This window comes from Salvelinus alpinus, chromosome 2 (assembly GCF_045679555.1).
Source record: "Salvelinus alpinus chromosome 2, SLU_Salpinus.1, whole genome shotgun sequence".
NCBI classification, from domain to species: Eukaryota; Metazoa; Chordata; class Actinopteri; order Salmoniformes; family Salmonidae; genus Salvelinus; species Salvelinus alpinus.
Window position 1 is genome coordinate 104,532,830 of NC_092087.1, and position 26,226 is coordinate 104,559,055.

Consider the following 26,226-nt stretch of genomic DNA (forward strand, 5'->3'; position numbering starts at 1 on the left):
AGACAGAAGGTCGTAGCTGACTGACTAACTGGGTATCGTTTCAGTCCTCCAGGCCTCAGGCAGAAGGGCGTAGCTGACTGACTAACTGGGTATCGTTTCAGTCCTCCAGGCCTCAGGCAGAAGGTCGTAGCTGACTGACTAACTGGGTATCGTTTCAGTCCTCCAGGCCTCAGACAGAAGGTCGTAGCTGACTGACTAACTGGGTATCGTTTCAGTCCTCCAGGCCTCAGACAGAAGGTCGTAGCTGACTGACTAACTGGGTATCGTTTCAGTCCTCCAGGCCTCAGACAGAAGGTCGTAGCCGACTGACTAACTGGGTATCGTTTCAGTCCTCCAGGCCTCAGACAGAAGGTCGTAGCCGACTGACTAACTGGGTATCGTTTCAGTCCTCCAGGCCTCAGACAGAAGGTCGTAGCCGACTGACTAACTGGGTATCGTTTCAGTCCTCCAGGCCTCAGACAGAAGGTCGTAGCTGACTGTCTAACTGGGTATCGTTTCAGTCCTCCAGGCCTCAGGCAGAAGGTCGTAGCTGACTGACTAACTGGGTATCGTTTCAGTCCTCCAGGCCTCAGACAGAAGGTCGTAGCTGACTGACTAACTGGGTATCGTTTCAGTCCTCCAGGCCAAGAGACAGAAGGTCGTAGCCGACTGACTAACTGGGTATCGTTTCAGTCCTCCAGGCCTCAGACAGAAGGTCGTAGCTGACTGACTAACTGGGTATCGTTTCAGTCCTCCAGGCCTCAGACAGAAGGTCGTAGCCGACTGACTAACTGGGTATCGTTTCAGTCCTCCAGGTCTCAGACAGAAGGTCGTAGCTGACTGACTAACTGGGTATCGTTTCAGTCCTCCAGGCCTCAGACAGAAGGTCGTAGCTGACTGACTAACTTGGTATCGTTTCAGTCCTCCAGGCCTCAGACAGAAGGTCGTAGCCGACTGACTAACTGGGTATCGTTTCAGTCCTCCAGGCCTCAGACAGAAGGTCGTAGCTGACTGACTAACTGGGTATCGTTTCAGTCCTCCAGGCCTCAGACAGAAGGTCGTGGCTGACTGACTAACTGGGTATCGTTTCAGTCCTCCAGGCCTCAGACAGAAGGTCGTAGCTGACTGACTAACCGGGTATCGTTTCAGTCCTCCAGGCCTCAGGCAGAAGGTCGTAGCTGACTGACTAACTGGGTATCGTTTCAGTCCTCCAGGCCTCAGGCAGAAGGTCGTAGCTGACTGACTAACTGGGTATCGTTTCAATCCTCCAGGCCTCAGGCAGAAGGTCGTAGCTGACTGACTAACTGGGTATCGTTTCAGTCCTCCAGGCCTCAGGCAGAAGGTCGTAGCTGACTGACTAACTGGGTATCGTTTCAGTCCTCCAGGCAGAAGGGCGTAGCTGACTGACTAACTGGGTATCGTTTCAGTCCTCCAGGCCTCAGGCAGAAGGTCGTAGCTGACTGACTAACTGGGTATCGTTTCAGTCCTCCAGGCCTCAGGCAGAAGGTCGTGGCTGACTGACTAACTGGGTATCGTTTCAGTCCTCAGACAGAAGGTCGTAGCTGACTGACTAACTGGGTATCGTTTCAGTCCTCCAGGCCTCAGACAGAAGGTCGTAGCTGACTGACTAACTGGGTATCGTTTCAGTCCTCCAGGCCTCAGGCAGAAGGTCGTGGCTGACTGACTAACCGGGTATCGTTTCAGTCCTCCAGGCCTCAGACAGAAGGTCGTGGCTGACTGACTAACTGGGTATCGTTTCAGTCCTCCAGGCCTCAGACAGAAGGTCGTAGCTGACTGACTAACTGGGTATCGTTTCAGTCCTCCAGGCCTCAGGCAGAAGGTCGTAGCTGACTGACTAACTGGGTATCGTTTCAGTCCTCCAGGCCTCAGGCAGAAGGTCGTAGCTGACTGACTAACTGGGTATCGTTTCAGTCCTCCAGGCCTCAGGCAGAAGGGCGTAGCTGACTGACTAACTGGGTATCGTTTCAGTCCTCCAGGTCTCAGGCAGAAGGTCGTAGCTGACTGACTAACTGGGTATCGTTTCAGTCCTCCAGGCCTCAGGCAGAAGGTCGTAGCTGACTGACTAACTGGGTATCGTTTCAGTCCTCCAGGTCTCAGACAGAAGGTCGTAGCTGACTGACTAACTGGGTATCGTTTCAGTCCTCCAGGTCTCAGGCAGAAGGTCGTAGCTGACTGACTAACTGGGTATCGTTTCAGTCCTCCAGGCCTCAGGCAGAAGGGCGTAGCTGACTGACTAACTGGGTATCGTTTCAGTCCTCCAGGCCTCAGACAGAAGGTCGTAGCTGACTGACTAACTGGGTATCGTTTCAGTCCTCCAGGCCTCAGACAGAAGGTCGTAGCCGACTGACTAACTGGGTATCGTTTCAGTCCTCCAGGCCTCAGACAGAAGGTCGTAGCCGACTGACTAACTGGGTATCGTTTCAGTCCTCCAGGCCTCAGACAGAAGGTCGTAGCCGACTGACTAACTGGGTATCGTTTCAGTCCTCCAGGCCTCAGGCAGAAGGTCGTAGCTGACTGACTAACTGGGTATCGTTTCAGTCCTCCAGGCCTCAGGCAGAAGGTCGTAGCTGACTGACTAACTGGGTATCGTTTCAGTCCTCCAGGCCTCAGGCAGAAGGTCGTAGCTGACTGACTAACTGGGTATCGTTTCAGTCCTCCAGGTCTCAGACAGAAGGTCGTAGCTGACTGACTAACTGGGTATCGTTTCAGTCCTCCAGGCCTCAGACAGAAGGTCGTAGCCGACTGACTAACTGGGTATCGTTTCAGTCCTCCAGGCCTCAGACAGAAGGTCGTAGCCGACTGACTAACTGGGTATCGTTTCAGTCCTCCAGGCCTCAGGCAGAAGTTCGTAGCTGACTGACTAACTGGGTATCGTTTCAGTCCTCCAGGCCTCAGACAGAAGGGCGTAGCTGACTGACTAACTGGGTATCGTTTCAGTCCTCCAGGCCTCAGGCAGAAGGGCGTAGCTGACTGACTAACTGGGTATCGTTTCAGTCCTCCAGGCCTCAGGCAGAAGGTCGTAGCTGACTGACTAACTGGGTATCGTTTCAGTCCTCCAGGCCTCAGACAGAAGGTCGTAGCTGACTGACTAACTGGGTATCGTTTCAGTCCTCCAGGCCTCAGACAGAAGGTCGTAGCTGACTGACTAACTGGGTATCGTTTCAGTCCTCCAGGCCTCAGACAGAAGGTCGTAGCCGACTGACTAACTGGGTATCGTTTCAGTCCTCCAGGCCTCAGACAGAAGGTCGTAGCCGACTGACTAACTGGGTATCGTTTCAGTCCTCCAGGCCTCAGACAGAAGGTCGTAGCCGACTGACTAACTGGGTATCGTTTCAGTCCTCCAGGCCTCAGACAGAAGGTCGTAGCTGACTGTCTAACTGGGTATCGTTTCAGTCCTCCAGGCCTCAGGCAGAAGGTCGTAGCTGACTGACTAACTGGGTATCGTTTCAGTCCTCCAGGCCTCAGACAGAAGGTCGTAGCTGACTGACTAACTGGGTATCGTTTCAGTCCTCCAGGCCAAGAGACAGAAGGTCGTAGCCGACTGACTAACTGGGTATCGTTTCAGTCCTCCAGGCCTCAGACAGAAGGTCGTAGCTGACTGACTAACTGGGTATCGTTTCAGTCCTCCAGGCCTCAGACAGAAGGTCGTAGCCGACTGACTAACTGGGTATCGTTTCAGTCCTCCAGGTCTCAGACAGAAGGTCGTAGCTGACTGACTAACTGGGTATCGTTTCAGTCCTCCAGGCCTCAGACAGAAGGTCGTAGCTGACTGACTAACTTGGTATCGTTTCAGTCCTCCAGGCCTCAGACAGAAGGTCGTAGCCGACTGACTAACTGGGTATCGTTTCAGTCCTCCAGGCCTCAGACAGAAGGTCGTAGCTGACTGACTAACTGGGTATCGTTTCAGTCCTCCAGGCCTCAGACAGAAGGTCGTGGCTGACTGACTAACTGGGTATCGTTTCAGTCCTCCAGGCCTCAGACAGAAGGTCGTAGCTGACTGACTAACCGGGTATCGTTTCAGTCCTCCAGGCCTCAGGCAGAAGGTCGTAGCTGACTGACTAACTGGGTATCGTTTCAGTCCTCCAGGCCTCAGGCAGAAGGTCGTAGCTGACTGACTAACTGGGTATCGTTTCAGTCCTCCAGGCCTCAGGCAGAAGGTCGTAGCTGACTGACTAACTGGGTATCGTTTCAGTCCTCCAGGCCTCAGGCAGAAGGTCGTAGCTGACTGACTAACTGGGTATCGTTTCAGTCCTCCAGGCCTCAGGCAGAAGGTCGTGGCTGACTGACTAACTGGGTATCGTTTCAGTCCTCAGACAGAAGGTCGTAGCTGACTGACTAACTGGGTATCGTTTCAGTCCTCCAGGCCTCAGACAGAAGGTCGTGGCTGACTGACTAACTGGGTATCGTTTCAGTCCTCCAGGCCTCAGGCAGAAGGTCGTAGCTGACTGACTAACTGGGTATCGTTTCAGTCCTCCAGGCCTCAGGCAGAAGGTCGTAGCTGACTGACTAACTGGGTATCGTTTCAGTCCTCCAGGCAGAAGGGCGTAGCTGACTGACTAACTGGGTATCGTTTCAGTCCTCCAGGCCTCAGGCAGAAGGTCGTAGCTGACTGACTAACTGGGTATCGTTTCAGTCCTCCAGGCCTCAGGCAGAAGGTCGTGGCTGACTGACTAACTGGGTATCGTTTCAGTCCTCAGACAGAAGGTCGTAGCTGACTGACTAACTGGGTATCGTTTCAGTCCTCCAGGCCTCAGACAGAAGGTCGTAGCTGACTGACTAACTGGGTATCGTTTCAGTCCTCCAGGCCTCAGGCAGAAGGTCGTGGCTGACTGACTAACCGGGTATCGTTTCAGTCCTCCAGGCCTCAGACAGAAGGTCGTGGCTGACTGACTAACTGGGTATCGTTTCAGTCCTCCAGGCCTCAGACAGAAGGTCGTAGCTGACTGACTAACTGGGTATCGTTTCAGTCCTCCAGGCCTCAGGCAGAAGGTCGTAGCTGACTGACTAACTGGGTATCGTTTCAGTCCTCCAGGCCTCAGGCAGAAGGTCGTAGCTGACTGACTAACTGGGTATCGTTTCAGTCCTCCAGGCCTCAGGCAGAAGGGCGTAGCTGACTGACTAACTGGGTATCGTTTCAGTCCTCCAGGTCTCAGGCAGAAGGTCGTAGCTGACTGACTAACTGGGTATCGTTTCAGTCCTCCAGGCCTCAGGCAGAAGGTCGTAGCTGACTGACTAACTGGGTATCGTTTCAGTCCTCCAGGTCTCAGACAGAAGGTCGTAGCTGACTGACTAACTGGGTATCGTTTCAGTCCTCCAGGTCTCAGGCAGAAGGTCGTAGCTGACTGACTAACTGGGTATCGTTTCAGTCCTCCAGGCCTCAGGCAGAAGGGCGTAGCTGACTGACTAACTGGGTATCGTTTCAGTCCTCCAGGCCTCAGACAGAAGGTCGTAGCTGACTGACTAACTGGGTATCGTTTCAGTCCTCCAGGCCTCAGACAGAAGGTCGTAGCCGACTGACTAACTGGGTATCGTTTCAGTCCTCCAGGCCTCAGACAGAAGGTCGTAGCCGACTGACTAACTGGGTATCGTTTCAGTCCTCCAGGCCTCAGACAGAAGGTCGTAGCCGACTGACTAACTGGGTATCGTTTCAGTCCTCCAGGCCTCAGGCAGAAGGTCGTAGCTGACTGACTAACTGGGTATCGTTTCAGTCCTCCAGGCCTCAGGCAGAAGGTCGTAGCTGACTGACTAACTGGGTATCGTTTCAGTCCTCCAGGCCTCAGGCAGAAGGTCGTAGCTGACTGACTAACTGGGTATCGTTTCAGTCCTCCAGGTCTCAGACAGAAGGTCGTAGCTGACTGACTAACTGGGTATCGTTTCAGTCCTCCAGGCCTCAGACAGAAGGTCGTAGCCGACTGACTAACTGGGTATCGTTTCAGTCCTCCAGGCCTCAGACAGAAGGTCGTAGCCGACTGACTAACTGGGTATCGTTTCAGTCCTCCAGGCCTCAGGCAGAAGGTCGTAGCTGACTGACTAACTGGGTATCGTTTCAGTCCTCCAGGCCTCAGACAGAAGGGCGTAGCTGACTGACTAACTGGGTATCGTTTCAGTCCTCCAGGCCTCAGACAGAAGGTCGTAGCTGACTGACTAACTGGGTATCGTTTCAGTCCTCCAGGCCTCAGGCAGAAGGGCGTAGCTGACTGACTAACTGGGTATCGTTTCAGTCCTCCAGGCCTCAGGCAGAAGGTCGTAGCTGACTGACTAACTGGGTATCGTTTCAGTCCTCCAGGCCTCAGACAGAAGGTCGTAGCTGACTGACTAACTGGGTATCGTTTCAGTCCTCCAGGCCTCAGACAGAAGGTCGTAGCTGACTGACTAACTGGGTATCGTTTCAGTCCTCCAGGCCTCAGACAGAAGGTCGTAGCCGACTGACTAACTGGGTATCGTTTCAGTCCTCCAGGCCTCAGACAGAAGGTCGTAGCCGACTGACTAACTGGGTATCGTTTCAGTCCTCCAGGCCTCAGACAGAAGGTCGTAGCCGACTGACTAACTGGGTATCGTTTCAGTCCTCCAGGCCTCAGACAGAAGGTCGTAGCTGACTGTCTAACTGGGTATCGTTTCAGTCCTCCAGGCCTCAGGCAGAAGGTCGTAGCTGACTGACTAACTGGGTATCGTTTCAGTCCTCCAGGCCTCAGACAGAAGGTCGTAGCTGACTGACTAACTGGGTATCGTTTCAGTCCTCCAGGCCAAGAGACAGAAGGTCGTAGCCGACTGACTAACTGGGTATCGTTTCAGTCCTCCAGGCCTCAGACAGAAGGTCGTAGCTGACTGACTAACTGGGTATCGTTTCAGTCCTCCAGGCCTCAGACAGAAGGTCGTAGCCGACTGACTAACTGGGTATCGTTTCAGTCCTCCAGGTCTCAGACAGAAGGTCGTAGCTGACTGACTAACTGGGTATCGTTTCAGTCCTCCAGGCCTCAGACAGAAGGTCGTAGCTGACTGACTAACTTGGTATCGTTTCAGTCCTCCAGGCCTCAGACAGAAGGTCGTAGCCGACTGACTAACTGGGTATCGTTTCAGTCCTCCAGGCCTCAGACAGAAGGTCGTAGCTGACTGACTAACTGGGTATCGTTTCAGTCCTCCAGGCCTCAGACAGAAGGTCGTGGCTGACTGACTAACTGGGTATCGTTTCAGTCCTCCAGGCCTCAGACAGAAGGTCGTAGCTGACTGACTAACCGGGTATCGTTTCAGTCCTCCAGGCCTCAGGCAGAAGGTCGTAGCTGACTGACTAACTGGGTATCGTTTCAGTCCTCCAGGCCTCAGGCAGAAGGTCGTAGCTGACTGACTAACTGGGTATCGTTTCAGTCCTCCAGGCCTCAGGCAGAAGGTCGTAGCTGACTGACTAACTGGGTATCGTTTCAGTCCTCCAGGCAGAAGGGCGTAGCTGACTGACTAACTGGGTATCGTTTCAGTCCTCCAGGCCTCAGGCAGAAGGTCGTAGCTGACTGACTAACTGGGTATCGTTTCAGTCCTCCAGGCCTCAGGCAGAAGGTCGTGGCTGACTGACTAACTGGGTATCGTTTCAGTCCTCAGACAGAAGGTCGTAGCTGACTGACTAACTGGGTATCGTTTCAGTCCTCCAGGCCTCAGACAGAAGGTCGTAGCTGACTGACTAACTGGGTATCGTTTCAGTCCTCCAGGCCTCAGGCAGAAGGTCGTGGCTGACTGACTAACCGGGTATCGTTTCAGTCCTCCAGGCCTCAGACAGAAGGTCGTGGCTGACTGACTAACTGGGTATCGTTTCAGTCCTCCAGGCCTCAGACAGAAGGTCGTAGCTGACTGACTAACTGGGTATCGTTTCAGTCCTCCAGGCCTCAGGCAGAAGGTCGTAGCTGACTGACTAACTGGGTATCGTTTCAGTCCTCCAGGCCTCAGGCAGAAGGTCGTAGCTGACTGACTAACTGGGTATCGTTTCAGTCCTCCAGGCCTCAGGCAGAAGGGCGTAGCTGACTGACTAACTGGGTATCGTTTCAGTCCTCCAGGTCTCAGGCAGAAGGTCGTAGCTGACTGACTAACTGGGTATCGTTTCAGTCCTCCAGGCCTCAGGCAGAAGGGCGTAGCTGACTGACTAACTGGGTATCGTTTCAGTCCTCCAGGCCTCAGACAGAAGGTCGTAGCTGACTGACTAACTGGGTATCGTTTCAGTCCTCCAGGCCTCAGACAGAAGGTCGTAGCCGACTGACTAACTGGGTATCGTTTCAGTCCTCCAGGCCTCAGACAGAAGGTCGTAGCCGACTGACTAACTGGGTATCGTTTCAGTCCTCCAGGCCTCAGGCAGAAGGTCGTAGCCGACTGACTAACTGGGTATCGTTTCAGTCCTCCAGGCCTCAGGCAGAAGGTCGTAGCTGACTGACTAACTGGGTATCGTTTCAGTCCTCCAGGCCTCAGGCAGAAGGACGTAGCTGACTGACTAACTGGGTATCGTTTCAGTCCTCCAGGCCTCAGGCAGAAGGTCGTAGCTGACTGACTAACTGGGTATCGTTTCAGTCCTCCAGGTCTCAGACAGAAGGTCGTAGCTGACTGACTAACTGGGTATCGTTTCAGTCCTCCAGGTCTCAGGCAGAAGGTCGTAGCTGACTGACTAACTGGGTATCGTTTCAGTCCTCCAGGCCTCAGGCAGAAGGGCGTAGCTGACTGACTAACTGGGTATCGTTTCAGTCCTCCAGGCCTCAGACAGAAGGTCGTAGCTGACTGACTAACTGGGTATCGTTTCAGTCCTCCAGGCCTCAGACAGAAGGTCGTAGCCGACTGACTAACTGGGTATCGTTTCAGTCCTCCAGGCCTCAGACAGAAGGTCGTAGCCGACTGACTAACTGGGTATCGTTTCAGTCCTCCAGGCCTCAGACAGAAGGTCGTAGCCGACTGACTAACTGGGTATCGTTTCAGTCCTCCAGGCCTCAGGCAGAAGGTCGTAGCTGACTGACTAACTGGGTATCGTTTCAGTCCTCCAGGCCTCAGGCAGAAGGTCGTAGCCGACTGACTAACTGGGTATCGTTTCAGTCCTCCAGGCCTCAGGCAGAAGGTCGTAGCTGACTGACTAACTGGGTATCGTTTCAGTCCTCCAGGTCTCAGACAGAAGGTCGTAGCTGACTGACTAACTGGGTATCGTTTCAGTCCTCCAGGCCTCAGACAGAAGGTCGTAGCCGACTGACTAACTGGGTATCGTTTCAGTCCTCCAGGCCTCAGACAGAAGGTCGTAGCCGACTGACTAACTGGGTATCGTTTCAGTCCTCCAGGCCTCAGGCAGAAGGTCGTAGCTGACTGACTAACTGGGTATCGTTTCAGTCCTCCAGGCCTCAGACAGAAGGGCGTAGCTGACTGACTAACTGGGTATCGTTTCAGTCCTCCAGGCCTCAGACAGAAGGTCGTAGCTGACTGACTAACTGGGTATCGTTTCAGTCCTCCAGGCCTCAGGCAGAAGGGCGTAGCTGACTGACTAACTGGGTATCGTTTCAGTCCTCCAGGCCTCAGGCAGAAGGTCGTAGCTGACTGACTAACTGGGTATCGTTTCAGTCCTCCAGGCCTCAGACAGAAGGTCGTAGCTGACTGACTAACTGGGTATCGTTTCAGTCCTCCAGGCCTCAGACAGAAGGTCGTAGCTGACTGACTAACTGGGTATCGTTTCAGTCCTCCAGGCCTCAGACAGAAGGTCGTAGCCGACTGACTAACTGGGTATCGTTTCAGTCCTCCAGGCCTCAGACAGAAGGTCGTAGCCGACTGACTAACTGGGTATCGTTTCAGTCCTCCAGGCCTCAGACAGAAGGTCGTAGCCGACTGACTAACTGGGTATCGTTTCAGTCCTCCAGGCCTCAGACAGAAGGTCGTAGCTGACTGTCTAACTGGGTATCGTTTCAGTCCTCCAGGCCTCAGGCAGAAGGTCGTAGCTGACTGACTAACTGGGTATCGTTTCAGTCCTCCAGGCCTCAGACAGAAGGTCGTAGCTGACTGACTAACTGGGTATCGTTTCAGTCCTCCAGGCCAAGAGACAGAAGGTCGTAGCCGACTGACTAACTGGGTATCGTTTCAGTCCTCCAGGCCTCAGACAGAAGGTCGTAGCTGACTGACTAACTGGGTATCGTTTCAGTCCTCCAGGCCTCAGACAGAAGGTCGTAGCCGACTGACTAACTGGGTATCGTTTCAGTCCTCCAGGTCTCAGACAGAAGGTCGTAGCTGACTGACTAACTGGGTATCGTTTCAGTCCTCCAGGCCTCAGACAGAAGGTCGTAGCTGACTGACTAACTTGGTATCGTTTCAGTCCTCCAGGCCTCAGACAGAAGGTCGTAGCCGACTGACTAACTGGGTATCGTTTCAGTCCTCCAGGCCTCAGACAGAAGGTCGTAGCTGACTGACTAACTGGGTATCGTTTCAGTCCTCCAGGCCTCAGACAGAAGGTCGTGGCTGACTGACTAACTGGGTATCGTTTCAGTCCTCCAGGCCTCAGACAGAAGGTCGTAGCTGACTGACTAACCGGGTATCGTTTCAGTCCTCCAGGCCTCAGGCAGAAGGTCGTAGCTGACTGACTAACTGGGTATCGTTTCAGTCCTCCAGGCCTCAGGCAGAAGGTCGTAGCTGACTGACTAACTGGGTATCGTTTCAGTCCTCCAGGCCTCAGGCAGAAGGTCGTAGCTGACTGACTAACTGGGTATCGTTTCAGTCCTCCAGGCCTCAGGCAGAAGGTCGTAGCTGACTGACTAACTGGGTATCGTTTCAGTCCTCCAGGCAGAAGGGCGTAGCTGACTGACTAACTGGGTATCGTTTCAGTCCTCCAGGCCTCAGGCAGAAGGTCGTAGCTGACTGACTAACTGGGTATCGTTTCAGTCCTCCAGGCCTCAGGCAGAAGGTCGTGGCTGACTGACTAACTGGGTATCGTTTCAGTCCTCAGACAGAAGGTCGTAGCTGACTGACTAACTGGGTATCGTTTCAGTCCTCCAGGCCTCAGACAGAAGGTCGTAGCTGACTGACTAACTGGGTATCGTTTCAGTCCTCCAGGCCTCAGGCAGAAGGTCGTGGCTGACTGACTAACCGGGTATCGTTTCAGTCCTCCAGGCCTCAGACAGAAGGTCGTGGCTGACTGACTAACTGGGTATCGTTTCAGTCCTCCAGGCCTCAGACAGAAGGTCGTAGCTGACTGACTAACTGGGTATCGTTTCAGTCCTCCAGGCCTCAGGCAGAAGGTCGTAGCTGACTGACTAACTGGGTATCGTTTCAGTCCTCCAGGCCTCAGGCAGAAGGTCGTAGCTGACTGACTAACTGGGTATCGTTTCAGTCCTCCAGGCCTCAGGCAGAAGGGCGTAGCTGACTGACTAACTGGGTATCGTTTCAGTCCTCCAGGTCTCAGGCAGAAGGTCGTAGCTGACTGACTAACTGGGTATCGTTTCAGTCCTCCAGGCCTCAGGCAGAAGGTCGTAGCTGACTGACTAACTGGGTATCGTTTCAGTCCTCCAGGTCTCAGACAGAAGGTCGTAGCTGACTGACTAACTGGGTATCGTTTCAGTCCTCCAGGTCTCAGGCAGAAGGTCGTAGCTGACTGACTAACTGGGTATCGTTTCAGTCCTCCAGGCCTCAGGCAGAAGGGCGTAGCTGACTGACTAACTGGGTATCGTTTCAGTCCTCCAGGCCTCAGACAGAAGGTCGTAGCTGACTGACTAACTGGGTATCGTTTCAGTCCTCCAGGCCTCAGACAGAAGGTCGTAGCCGACTGACTAACTGGGTATCGTTTCAGTCCTCCAGGCCTCAGACAGAAGGTCGTAGCCGACTGACTAACTGGGTATCGTTTCAGTCCTCCAGGCCTCAGACAGAAGGTCGTAGCCGACTGACTAACTGGGTATCGTTTCAGTCCTCCAGGCCTCAGGCAGAAGGTCGTAGCTGACTGACTAACTGGGTATCGTTTCAGTCCTCCAGGCCTCAGGCAGAAGGTCGTAGCTGACTGACTAACTGGGTATCGTTTCAGTCCTCCAGGCCTCAGGCAGAAGGTCGTAGCTGACTGACTAACTGGGTATCGTTTCAGTCCTCCAGGTCTCAGACAGAAGGTCGTAGCTGACTGACTAACTGGGTATCGTTTCAGTCCTCCAGGCCTCAGACAGAAGGTCGTAGCCGACTGACTAACTGGGTATCGTTTCAGTCCTCCAGGCCTCAGACAGAAGGTCGTAGCCGACTGACTAACTGGGTATCGTTTCAGTCCTCCAGGCCTCAGGCAGAAGGTCGTAGCTGACTGACTAACTGGGTATCGTTTCAGTCCTCCAGGCCTCAGACAGAAGGGCGTAGCTGACTGACTAACTGGGTATCGTTTCAGTCCTCCAGGCCTCAGACAGAAGGTCGTAGCTGACTGACTAACTGGGTATCGTTTCAGTCCTCCAGGCCTCAGGCAGAAGGGCGTAGCTGACTGACTAACTGGGTATCGTTTCAGTCCTCCAGGCCTCAGGCAGAAGGTCGTAGCTGACTGACTAACTGGGTATCGTTTCAGTCCTCCAGGCCTCAGACAGAAGGTCGTAGCTGACTGACTAACTGGGTATCGTTTCAGTCCTCCAGGCCTCAGACAGAAGGTCGTAGCTGACTGACTAACTGGGTATCGTTTCAGTCCTCCAGGCCTCAGACAGAAGGTCGTAGCCGACTGACTAACTGGGTATCGTTTCAGTCCTCCAGGCCTCAGACAGAAGGTCGTAGCTGACTGACTAACTGGGTATCGTTTCAGTCCTCCAGGCCTCAGGCAGAAGGTCGTGGCTGACTGACTAACTGGGTATCGTTTCAGTCCTCAGACAGAAGGTCGTAGCTGACTGACTAACTGGGTATCGTTTCAGTCCTCCAGGCCTCAGACAGAAGGTCGTAGCTGACTGACTAACTGGGTATCGTTTCAGTCCTCCAGGCCTCAGGCAGAAGGTCGTGGCTGACTGACTAACCGGGTATCGTTTCAGTCCTCCAGGCCTCAGACAGAAGGTCGTGGCTGACTGACTAACTGGGTATCGTTTCAGTCCTCCAGGCCTCAGACAGAAGGTCGTAGCTGACTGACTAACTGGGTATCGTTTCAGTCCTCCAGGCCTCAGGCAGAAGGTCGTAGCTGACTGACTAACTGGGTATCGTTTCAGTCCTCCAGGCCTCAGGCAGAAGGTCGTAGCTGACTGACTAACTGGGTATCGTTTCAGTCCTCCAGGCCTCAGGCAGAAGGGCGTAGCTGACTGACTAACTGGGTATCGTTTCAGTCCTCCAGGTCTCAGGCAGAAGGTCGTAGCTGACTGACTAACTGGGTATCGTTTCAGTCCTCCAGGCCTCAGGCAGAAGGTCGTAGCTGACTGACTAACTGGGTATCGTTTCAGTCCTCCAGGTCTCAGACAGAAGGTCGTAGCTGACTGACTAACTGGGTATCGTTTCAGTCCTCCAGGTCTCAGGCAGAAGGTCGTAGCTGACTGACTAACTGGGTATCGTTTCAGTCCTCCAGGCCTCAGGCAGAAGGGCGTAGCTGACTGACTAACTGGGTATCGTTTCAGTCCTCCAGGCCTCAGACAGAAGGTCGTAGCTGACTGACTAACTGGGTATCGTTTCAGTCCTCCAGGCCTCAGACAGAAGGTCGTAGCCGACTGACTAACTGGGTATCGTTTCAGTCCTCCAGGCCTCAGACAGAAGGTCGTAGCCGACTGACTAACTGGGTATCGTTTCAGTCCTCCAGGCCTCAGACAGAAGGTCGTAGCCGACTGACTAACTGGGTATCGTTTCAGTCCTCCAGGCCTCAGGCAGAAGGTCGTAGCTGACTGACTAACTGGGTATCGTTTCAGTCCTCCAGGCCTCAGGCAGAAGGTCGTAGCTGACTGACTAACTGGGTATCGTTTCAGTCCTCCAGGCCTCAGGCAGAAGGTCGTAGCTGACTGACTAACTGGGTATCGTTTCAGTCCTCCAGGTCTCAGACAGAAGGTCGTAGCTGACTGACTAACTGGGTATCGTTTCAGTCCTCCAGGCCTCAGACAGAAGGTCGTAGCCGACTGACTAACTGGGTATCGTTTCAGTCCTCCAGGCCTCAGACAGAAGGTCGTAGCCGACTGACTAACTGGGTATCGTTTCAGTCCTCCAGGCCTCAGGCAGAAGGTCGTAGCTGACTGACTAACTGGGTATCGTTTCAGTCCTCCAGGCCTCAGACAGAAGGGCGTAGCTGACTGACTAACTGGGTATCGTTTCAGTCCTCCAGGCCTCAGACAGAAGGTCGTAGCTGACTGACTAACTGGGTATCGTTTCAGTCCTCCAGGCCTCAGGCAGAAGGGCGTAGCTGACTGACTAACTGGGTATCGTTTCAGTCCTCCAGGCCTCAGGCAGAAGGTCGTAGCTGACTGACTAACTGGGTATCGTTTCAGTCCTCCAGGCCTCAGACAGAAGGTCGTAGCTGACTGACTAACTGGGTATCGTTTCAGTCCTCCAGGCCTCAGACAGAAGGTCGTAGCTGACTGACTAACTGGGTATCGTTTCAGTCCTCCAGGCCTCAGACAGAAGGTCGTAGCCGACTGACTAACTGGGTATCGTTTCAGTCCTCCAGGCCTCAGACAGAAGGTCGTAGCCGACTGACTAACTGGGTATCGTTTCAGTCCTCCAGGCCTCAGACAGAAGGTCGTAGCCGACTGACTAACTGGGTATCGTTTCAGTCCTCCAGGCCTCAGACAGAAGGTCGTAGCTGACTGTCTAACTGGGTATCGTTTCAGTCCTCCAGGCCTCAGGCAGAAGGTCGTAGCTGACTGACTAACTGGGTATCGTTTCAGTCCTCCAGGCCTCAGACAGAAGGTCGTAGCTGACTGACTAACTGGGTATCGTTTCAGTCCTCCAGGCCAAGAGACAGAAGGTCGTAGCCGACTGACTAACTGGGTATCGTTTCAGTCCTCCAGGCCTCAGACAGAAGGTCGTAGCTGACTGACTAACTGGGTATCGTTTCAGTCCTCCAGGCCTCAGACAGAAGGTCGTAGCCGACTGACTAACTGGGTATCGTTTCAGTCCTCCAGGTCTCAGACAGAAGGTCGTAGCTGACTGACTAACTGGGTATCGTTTCAGTCCTCCAGGCCTCAGACAGAAGGTCGTAGCTGACTGACTAACTTGGTATCGTTTCAGTCCTCCAGGCCTCAGACAGAAGGTCGTAGCCGACTGACTAACTGGGTATCGTTTCAGTCCTCCAGGCCTCAGACAGAAGGTCGTAGCTGACTGACTAACTGGGTATCGTTTCAGTCCTCCAGGCCTCAGACAGAAGGTCGTGGCTGACTGACTAACTGGGTATCGTTTCAGTCCTCCAGGCCTCAGACAGAAGGTCGTAGCTGACTGACTAACCGGGTATCGTTTCAGTCCTCCAGGCCTCAGGCAGAAGGTCGTAGCTGACTGACTAACTGGGTATCGTTTCAGTCCTCCAGGCCTCAGGCAGAAGGTCGTAGCTGACTGACTAACTGGGTATCGTTTCAGTCCTCCAGGCCTCAGGCAGAAGGTCGTAGCTGACTGACTAACTGGGTATCGTTTCAGTCCTCCAGGCCTCAGGCAGAAGGTCGTAGCTGACTGACTAACTGGGTATCGTTTCAGTCCTCCAGGCAGAAGGGCGTAGCTGACTGACTAACTGGGTATCGTTTCAGTCCTCCAGGCCTCAGGCAGAAGGTCGTAGCTGACTGACTAACTGGGTATCGTTTCAGTCCTCCAGGCCTCAGGCAGAAGGTCGTGGCTGACTGACTAACTGGGTATCGTTTCAGTCCTCAGACAGAAGGTCGTAGCTGACTGACTAACTGGGTATCGTTTCAGTCCTCCAGGCCTCAGACAGAAGGTCGTAGCTGACTGACTAACTGGGTATCGTTTCAGTCCTCCAGGCCTCAGGCAGAAGGTCGTGGCTGACTGACTAACCGGGTATCGTTTCAGTCCTCCAGGCCTCAGACAGAAGGTCGTGGCTGACTGACTAACTGGGTATCGTTTCAGTCCTCCAGGCCTCAGACAGAAGGTCGTAGCTGACTGACTAACTGGGTATCGTTTCAGTCCTCCAGGCCTCAGGCAGAAGGTCGTAGCTGACTGACTAACTGGGTATCGTTTCAGTCCTCCAGGCCTCAGGCAGAAGGTCGTAGCTGACTGACTAACTGGGTATCGTTTCAGTCCTCCAGGCCTCAGGCAGAAGGGCGTAGCTGACTGACTAACTGGGTATCGTTTCAGTCCTCCAGGTCTCAGGCAGAAGGTCGTAGCTGACTGACTAACTGGGTATCGTTTCAGTCCTCCAGGCCTCAGGCAGAAGGTCGTAGCTGACTGACTAACTGGGTATCGTTTCAGTCCTCCAGGTCTCAGACAGAAGGTCGTAGCTGACTGACTAACTGGGTATCGTTTCAGTCCTCCAGGTCTCAGGCAGAAGGTCGTAGCTGACTGACTAACTGGGTATCGTTTCAGTCCTCCAGGCCTCAGGCAGAAGGGCGTAGCTGACTGACTAACTGGGTATCGTTTCAGTCCTCCAGGCCTCAGACAGAAGGTCGTAGCTGACTGACTAACTGGGTATCGTTTCAGTCCTCCAGGCCTCAGACAGAAGGTCGTAGCCGACTGACTAACTGGGTATCGTTTCAGTCCTCCAGGCCTCAGACAGAAGGTCGTAGCCGACTGACTAACTGGGTATCGTTTCAGTCCTCCAGGCCTCAGACAGAAGGTCGTAGCCGACTGACTAACTGGGTATCGTTTCAGTCCTCCAGGCCTCAGGCAGAAGGTCGTAGCTGACTGACTAACTGGGTATCGTTTCAGTCCTCCAGGCCTCAGGCAGAAGGTCGTAGCTGACTGACTAACTGGGTATCGTTTCAGTCCTCCAGGCCTCAGGCAGAAGGTCGTAGCTGACTGACTAACTGGGTATCGTTTCAGTCCTCCAGGTCTCAGACAGAAGGTCGTAGCTGACTGACTAACTGGGTATCGTTTCAGTCCTCCAGGCCTCAGACAGAAGGTCGTAGCCGACTGACTAACTGGGTATCGTTTCAGTCCTCCAGGCCTCAGACAGAAGGTCGTAGCCGACTGACTAACTGGGTATCGTTTCAGTCCTCCAGGCCTCAGGCAGAAGGTCGTAGCTGACTGACTAACTGGGTATCGTTTCAGTCCTCCAGGCCTCAGACAGAAGGGCGTAGCTGACTGACTAACTGGGTATCGTTTCAGTCCTCCAGGCCTCAGACAGAAGGTCGTAGCTGACTGACTAACTGGGTATCGTTTCAGTCCTCCAGGCCTCAGGCAGAAGGGCGTAGCTGACTGACTAACTGGGTATCGTTTCAGTCCTCCAGGCCTCAGGCAGAAGGTCGTAGCTGACTGACTAACTGGGTATCGTTTCAGTCCTCCAGGCCTCAGACAGAAGGTCGTAGCTGACTGACTAACTGGGTATCGTTTCAGTCCTCCAGGCCTCAGACAGAAGGTCGTAGCTGACTGACTAACTGGGTATCGTTTCAGTCCTCCAGGCCTCAGACAGAAGGTCGTAGCCGACTGACTAACTGGGTATCGTTTCAGTCCTCCAGGCCTCAGACAGAAGGTCGTAGCCGACTGACTAACTGGGTATCGTTTCAGTCCTCCAGGCCTCAGACAGAAGGTCGTAGCCGACTGACTAACTGGGTATCGTTTCAGTCCTCCAGGCCTCAGACAGAAGGTCGTAGCTGACTGTCTAACTGGGTATCGTTTCAGTCCTCCAGGCCTCAGGCAGAAGGTCGTAGCTGACTGACTAACTGGGTATCGTTTCAGTCCTCCAGGCCTCAGACAGAAGGTCGTAGCTGACTGACTAACTGGGTATCGTTTCAGTCCTCCAGGCCAAGAGACAGAAGGTCGTAGCCGACTGACTAACTGGGTATCGTTTCAGTCCTCCAGGCCTCAGACAGAAGGTCGTAGCTGACTGACTAACTGGGTATCGTTTCAGTCCTCCAGGCCTCAGACAGAAGGTCGTAGCCGACTGACTAACTGGGTATCGTTTCAGTCCTCCAGGTCTCAGACAGAAGGTCGTAGCTGACTGACTAACTGGGTATCGTTTCAGTCCTCCAGGCCTCAGACAGAAGGTCGTAGCTGACTGACTAACTTGGTATCGTTTCAGTCCTCCAGGCCTCAGACAGAAGGTCGTAGCCGACTGACTAACTGGGTATCGTTTCAGTCCTCCAGGCCTCAGACAGAAGGTCGTAGCTGACTGACTAACTGGGTATCGTTTCAGTCCTCCAGGCCTCAGACAGAAGGTCGTGGCTGACTGACTAACTGGGTATCGTTTCAGTCCTCCAGGCCTCAGACAGAAGGTCGTAGCTGACTGACTAACCGGGTATCGTTTCAGTCCTCCAGGCCTCAGGCAGAAGGTCGTAGCTGACTGACTAACTGGGTATCGTTTCAGTCCTCCAGGCCTCAGGCAGAAGGTCGTAGCTGACTGACTAACTGGGTATCGTTTCAGTCCTCCAGGCCTCAGGCAGAAGGTCGTAGCTGACTGACTAACTGGGTATCGTTTCAGTCCTCCAGGCCTCAGGCAGAAGGTCGTAGCTGACTGACTAACTGGGTATCGTTTCAGTCCTCCAGGCAGAAGGGCGTAGCTGACTGACTAACTGGGTATCGTTTCAGTCCTCCAGGCCTCAGGCAGAAGGTCGTAGCTGACTGACTAACTGGGTATCGTTTCAGTCCTCCAGGCCTCAGGCAGAAGGTCGTGGCTGACTGACTAACTGGGTATCGTTTCAGTCCTCAGACAGAAGGTCGTAGCTGACTGACTAACTGGGTATCGTTTCAGTCCTCCAGGCCTCAGACAGAAGGTCGTAGCTGACTGACTAACTGGGTATCGTTTCAGTCCTCCAGGCCTCAGGCAGAAGGTCGTGGCTGACTGACTAACCGGGTATCGTTTCAGTCCTCCAGGCCTCAGACAGAAGGTCGTGGCTGACTGACTAACTGGGTATCGTTTCAGTCCTCCAGGCCTCAGACAGAAGGTCGTAGCTGACTGACTAACTGGGTATCGTTTCAGTCCTCCAGGCCTCAGGCAGAAGGTCGTAGCTGACTGACTAACTGGGTATCGTTTCAGTCCTCCAGGCCTCAGGCAGAAGGTCGTAGCTGACTGACTAACTGGGTATCGTTTCAGTCCTCCAGGCCTCAGGCAGAAGGGCGTAGCTGACTGACTAACTGGGTATCGTTTCAGTCCTCCAGGTCTCAGGCAGAAGGTCGTAGCTGACTGACTAACTGGGTATCGTTTCAGTCCTCCAGGCCTCAGGCAGAAGGGCGTAGCTGACTGACTAACTGGGTATCGTTTCAGTCCTCCAGGCCTCAGACAGAAGGTCGTAGCTGACTGACTAACTGGGTATCGTTTCAGTCCTCCAGGCCTCAGACAGAAGGTCGTAGCCGACTGACTAACTGGGTATCGTTTCAGTCCTCCAGGCCTCAGACAGAAGGTCGTAGCCGACTGACTAACTGGGTATCGTTTCAGTCCTCCAGGCCTCAGGCAGAAGGTCGTAGCCGACTGACTAACTGGGTATCGTTTCAGTCCTCCAGGCCTCAGACAGAAGGTCGTAGCCGACTGACTAACTGGGTATCGTTTCAGTCCTCCAGGCCTCAGACAGAAGGTCGTAGCTGACTGTCTAACTGGGTATCGTTTCAGTCCTCCAGGCCTCAGGCAGAAGGTCGTAGCTGACTGACTAACTGGGTATCGTTTCAGTCCTCCAGGCCTCAGACAGAAGGGCGTAGCTGACTGACTAACTGGGTATCGTTTCAGTCCTCCAGGCCTCAGACAGAAGGTCGTAGCCGACTGACTAACTGGGTATCGTTTCAGTCCTCCAGGCCTCAGACAGAAGGTCGTAGCCGACTGACTAACTGGGTATCGTTTCAGTCCTCCAGGCCTCAGACAGAAGGTCGTAGCCGACTGACTAACTGGGTATCGTTTCAGTCCTCCAGGCCTCAGACAGAAGGTCGTAGCTGACTGTCTAACTGGGTATCGTTTCAGTCCTCCAGGCCTCAGGCAGAAGGTCGTAGCTGACTGACTAACTGGGTATCGTTTCAGTCCTCCAGGCCTCAGACAGAAGGTCGTAGCTGACTGACTAACTGGGTATCGTTTCAGTCCTCCAGGCCAAGAGACAGAAGGTCGTAGCCGACTGACTAACTGGGTATCGTTTCAGTCCTCCAGGCCTCAGACAGAAGGTCGTAGCTGACTGACTAACTGGGTATCGTTTCAGTCCTCCAGGCCTCAGACAGAAGGTCGTAGCCGACTGACTAACTGGGTATCGTTTCAGTCCTCCAGGTCTCAGACAGAAGGTCGTAGCTGACTGACTAACTGGGTATCGTTTCAGTCCTCCAGGCCTCAGACAGAAGGTCGTAGCTGACTGACTAACTTGGTATCGTTTCAGTCCTCCAGGCCTCAGACAGAAGGTCGTAGCCGACTGACTAACTGGGTATCGTTTCAGTCCTCCAGGCCTCAGACAGAAGGTCGTAGCTGACTGACTAACTGGGTATCGTTTCAGTCCTCCAGGCCTCAGACAGAAGGTCGTGGCTGACTGACTAACTGGGTATCGTTTCAGTCCTCCAGGCCTCAGACAGAAGGTCGTAGCTGACTGACTAACCGGGTATCGTTTCAGTCCTCCAGGCCTCAGGCAGAAGGTCGTAGCTGACTGACTAACTGGGTATCGTTTCAGTCCTCCAGGCCTCAGACAGAAGGTCGTAGCTGACTGACTAACTGGGTATCGTTTCAGTCCTCCAGGCTTCAGGCAGAAGGTCGTAGCTGACTGACTAACTGGGTATCGTTTCAGTCCTCCAGGCCTCAGGCAGAAGGTCGTAGCTGACTGACTAACTGGGTATCGTTTCAGTCCTCCAGGCCTCAGGCAGAAGGTCGTAGCTGACTGACTAACTGGGTATCGTTTCAGTCCTCCAGGCCTCAGACAGAAGGTCGTAGCTGACTGACTAACTGGGTATCGTTTCAGTCCTCCAGGCCTCAGACAGAAGGTTGTAGCTGACTGACTAACTGGGTATCGTTTCAGTCCTCCAGGCCTCAGACAGAAGGTCGTAGCTGACTGACTAACTGTGTATCGTTTCAGTCCTCCAGGCTTTAGACAGAAGGTCGTAGCTGACTGACTAACTGGGTATCGTTTCAGGCCTCAGGCAGAAGGTCGTAGCTGACTGACTAACTGGGTATCGTTTCAGTCCTCCAGGCCTCAGGCAGAAGGTCGTAGCTGACTGACTAACTGGGTATCGTTTCAGTCCTCCAGGCCTCAGGCAGAAGGTCGTAGCTGACTGACTAACTGGGTATCGTTTCAGTCCTCCAGGCCTCAGGCAGAAGGTCGTAGCTGACTGACTAACTGGGTATCGTTTCAGTCCTCCAGGCAGAAGGGCGTAGCTGACTGACTAACTGGGTATCGTTTCAGTCCTCCAGGCCTCAGGCAGAAGGTCGTAGCTGACTGACTAACTGGGTATCGTTTCAGTCCTCCAGGCCTCAGGCAGAAGGTCGTGGCTGACTGACTAACTGGGTATCGTTTCAGTCCTCAGACAGAAGGTCGTAGCTGACTGACTAACTGGGTATCGTTTCAGTCCTCCAGGCCTCAGACAGAAGGTCGTAGCTGACTGACTAACTGGGTATCGTTTCAGTCCTCCAGGCCTCAGGCAGAAGGTCGTGGCTGACTGACTAACCGGGTATCGTTTCAGTCCTCCAGGCCTCAGACAGAAGGTCGTGGCTGACTGACTAACTGGGTATCGTTTCAGTCCTCCAGGCCTCAGACAGAAGGTCGTAGCTGACTGACTAACTGGGTATCGTTTCAGTCCTCCAGGCCTCAGGCAGAAGGTCGTAGCTGACTGACTAACTGGGTATCGTTTCAGTCCTCCAGGCCTCAGGCAGAAGGTCGTAGCTGACTGACTAACTGGGTATCGTTTCAGTCCTCCAGGCCTCAGGCAGAAGGGCGTAGCTGACTGACTAACTGGGTATCGTTTCAGTCCTCCAGGTCTCAGGCAGAAGGTCGTAGCTGACTGACTAACTGGGTATCGTTTCAGTCCTCCAGGCCTCAGGCAGAAGGGCGTAGCTGACTGACTAACTGGGTATCGTTTCAGTCCTCCAGGCCTCAGACAGAAGGTCGTAGCTGACTGACTAACTGGGTATCGTTTCAGTCCTCCAGGCCTCAGACAGAAGGTCGTAGCCGACTGACTAACTGGGTATCGTTTCAGTCCTCCAGGCCTCAGACAGAAGGTCGTAGCCGACTGACTAACTGGGTATCGTTTCAGTCCTCCAGGCCTCAGGCAGAAGGTCGTAGCCGACTGACTAACTGGGTATCGTTTCAGTCCTCCAGGCCTCAGGCAGAAGGTCGTAGCCGACTGACTAACTGGGTATCGTTTCAGTCCTCCAGGCCTCAGGCAGAAGGACGTAGCTGACTGACTAACTGGGTATCGTTTCAGTCCTCCAGGCCTCAGGCAGAAGGTCGTAGCTGACTGACTAACTGGGTATCGTTTCAGTCCTCCAGGTCTCAGACAGAAGGTCGTAGCTGACTGACTAACTGGGTATCGTTTCAGTCCTCCAGGTCTCAGGCAGAAGGTCGTAGCTGACTGACTAACTGGGTATCGTTTCAGTCCTCCAGGCCTCAGGCAGAAGGGCGTAGCTGACTGACTAACTGGGTATCGTTTCAGTCCTCCAGGCCTCAGACAGAAGGTCGTAGCTGACTGACTAACTGGGTATCGTTTCAGTCCTCCAGGCCTCAGACAGAAGGTCGTAGCCGACTGACTAACTGGGTATCGTTTCAGTCCTCCAGGCCTCAGACAGAAGGTCGTAGCCGACTGACTAACTGGGTATCGTTTCAGTCCTCCAGGCCTCAGACAGAAGGTCGTAGCCGACTGACTAACTGGGTATCGTTTCAGTCCTCCAGGCCTCAGGCAGAAGGTCGTAGCTGACTGACTAACTGGGTATCGTTTCAGTCCTCCAGGCCTCAGACAGAAGGTCGTAGCTGACTGACTAACTGGGTATCGTTTCAGTCCTCCAGGCCTCAGACAGAAGGTCGTAGCCGACTGACTAACTGGGTATCGTTTCAGTCCTCCAGGCCTCAGACAGAAGGTCGTAGCCGACTGACTAACTGGGTATCGTTTCAGTCCTCCAGGCCTCAGACAGAAGGTCGTAGCCGACTGACTAACTGGGTATCGTTTCAGTCCTCCAGGCCTCAGACAGAAGGTCGTAGCTGACTGTCTAACTGGGTATCGTTTCAGTCCTCCAGGCCTCAGGCAGAAGGTCGTAGCTGACTGACTAACTGGGTATCGTTTCAGTCCTCCAGGCCTCAGACAGAAGGGCGTAGCTGACTGACTAACTGGGTATCGTTTCAGTCCTCCAGGCCTCAGACAGAAGGTCGTAGCCGACTGACTAACTGGGTATCGTTTCAGTCCTCCAGGCCTCAGACAGAAGGTCGTAGCCGACTGACTAACTGGGTATCGTTTCAGTCCTCCAGGCCTCAGACAGAAGGTCGTAGCCGACTGACTAACTGGGTATCGTTTCAGTCCTCCAGGCCTCAGACAGAAGGTCGTAGCTGACTGTCTAACTGGGTATCGTTTCAGTCCTCCAGGCCTCAGGCAGAAGGTCGTAGCTGACTGACTAACTGGGTATCGTTTCAGTCCTCCAGGCCTCAGACAGAAGGTCGTAGCTGACTGACTAACTGGGTATCGTTTCAGTCCTCCAGGCCAAGAGACAGAAGGTCGTAGCCGACTGACTAACTGGGTATCGTTTCAGTCCTCCAGGCCTCAGACAGAAGGTCGTAGCTGACTGACTAACTGGGTATCGTTTCAGTCCTCCAGGCCTCAGACAGAAGGTCGTAGCCGACTGACTAACTGGGTATCGTTTCAGTCCTCCAGGTCTCAGACAGAAGGTCGTAGCTGACTGACTAACTGGGTATCGTTTCAGTCCTCCAGGCCTCAGACAGAAGGTCGTAGCTGACTGACTAACTTGGTATCGTTTCAGTCCTCCAGGCCTCAGACAGAAGGTCGTAGCCGACTGACTAACTGGGTATCGTTTCAGTCCTCCAGGCCTCAGACAGAAGGTCGTAGCTGACTGACTAACTGGGTATCGTTTCAGTCCTCCAGGCCTCAGACAGAAGGTCGTGGCTGACTGACTAACTGGGTATCGTTTCAGTCCTCCAGGCCTCAGACAGAAGGTCGTAGCTGACTGACTAACCGGGTATCGTTTCAGTCCTCCAGGCCTCAGGCAGAAGGTCGTAGCTGACTGACTAACTGGGTATCGTTTCAGTCCTCCAGGCCTCAGACAGAAGGTCGTAGCTGACTGACTAACTGGGTATCGTTTCAGTCCTCCAGGCTTCAGGCAGAAGGTCGTAGCTGACTGACTAACTGGGTATCGTTTCAGTCCTCCAGGCCTCAGGCAGAAGGTCGTAGCTGACTGACTAACTGGGTATCGTTTCAGTCCTCCAGGCCTCAGGCAGAAGGTCGTAGCTGACTGACTAACTGGGTATCGTTTCAGTCCTCCAGGCCTCAGACAGAAGGTCGTAGCTGACTGACTAACTGGGTATCGTTTCAGTCCTCCAGGCCTCAGACAGAAGGTTGTAGCTGACTGACTAACTGGGTATCGTTTCAGTCCTCCAGGCCTCAGACAGAAGGTCGTAGCTGACTGACTAACTGTGTATCGTTTCAGTCCTCCAGGCTTTAGACAGAAGGTCGTAGCTGACTGACTAACTGGGTATCGTTTCAGGCCTCAGGCAGAAGGTCGTAGCTGACTGACTAACTGGGTATCGTTTCAGTCCTCCAGGCCTCAGGCAGAAGGTCGTAGCTGACTGACTAACTGGGTATCGTTTCAGTCCTCCAGGCCTCAGGCAGAAGGTCGTAGCTGACTGACTAACTGGGTATCGTTTCAGTCCTCCAGGCCTCAGGCAGAAGGTCGTAGCTGACTGACTAACTGGGTATCGTTTCAGTCCTCCAGGCCTCAGGCAGAAGGACGTAGCTGACTGACTAACTGGGTATCGTTTCAGTCCTCCAGGCCTCAGGCAGAAGGTCGTAGCTGACTGACTAACTGGGTATCGTTTCAGTCCTCCAGGCCTCAGACAGAAGGTCGTGGCTGACTGACTAACTGGGTATCGTTTCAGTCCTCCAGGCCTCAGACAGAAGGTCGTGGCTGACTGACTAACTGGGTATCGTTTCAGTCCTCCAGGCCTCAGACAGAAGGTCGTGGCTGACTGACTAACTGGGTATCGTTTCAGTCCTCCAGGCCTCAGACAGAAGGTCGTGGCTGACTGACTAACTGGGTATCGTTTCAGTCCTCCAGGCCTCAGACAGAAGGTCGTGGCTGACTGACTAACTGGGTATCGTTTCAGTCCTCCAGGCCTCAGACAGAAGGTCGTAGCTGACTGACTAACTGGGTATCGTTTCAGTCCTCCAGGCCTCAGACAGAAGGTCGTGGCTGACTGACTAACTGGGTATCGTTTCAGTCCTCCAGGCCTCAGACAGAAGGTCGTGGCTGACTGACTAACTGGGTATCGTTTCAGTCCTCCAGGCCTCAGGCAGAAGGTCGTAGCTGACTGACTAACTGGGTATCGTTTCAGTCCTCCAGGCCTCAGGCAGAAGGTCGTAGCTGTTCTACTAGGACCTCTACAGATGGTTACTGGAGTAACTCTGCTGGACGGGTCCAATGACAGACACACGGATCAACAGACCGCCCACAGACACACGGATCAACAGACTGACCACAGACACACAGATCGACAGACTGACCACAGACACACGGATCAACAGACTGACCACAGACACACGGATCAACAGACCGATCCCAGACACACGGATCAACAGACCGACCACAGACACACGGATCAACAGACTGACCACAGACACACTGATGGTCAGACTGACCACAGACACACGGATCAACAGACCGACCACAGACAGGCTGAAGAAGACCAGGACAGACACACTGACCAGGACAGACAGACGGAGGGTCGTAGCTCTCTCTCTCTCCTGCTGGATCATCTCAACCACAAACCCTCCTGTATCTCTCTGCTCTGCGTCTCTGTGTCCAGCGCTCCCTACATAACAGACATGGTAAGAGTCTGTCCTTCTCCACTGCTCTGTGTGTTTGTCACTGTGTACAACACCTGTTTTATGGCCCTTAGAGGCGGATAGCATATCCCATAGTAGTGGAGGGATTTACAATTGTCACTACCTGAATTTGGGGGCGGCTGGACAAACCACCCTCTTTTTCATATGGTCCTTCAATCTCTCTCTCTCTCTCTGTCTCTCTCTGTCTGTCTCTGTCTCTCTGTCTCT

General features: G+C 53.7%; 1 protein-coding gene across 2 annotated transcripts in view; it reads left to right on the forward strand.

Annotated features, from left to right (window-relative positions):
* Positions 1-26,226, forward strand: part of brat1 (BRCA1-associated ATM activator 1) — a 65,821-nt gene that overhangs the window by 14,275 nt on the left and 25,320 nt on the right. For both annotated transcript variants that reach the window (XM_071354790.1, XM_071354781.1), the window contains exon 8: positions 25,509-26,001. In XM_071354790.1, the coding sequence (XP_071210891.1) occupies positions 25,509-26,001 (493 nt within the window). The remainder of the gene's footprint in view (positions 1-25,508; positions 26,002-26,226) is intronic.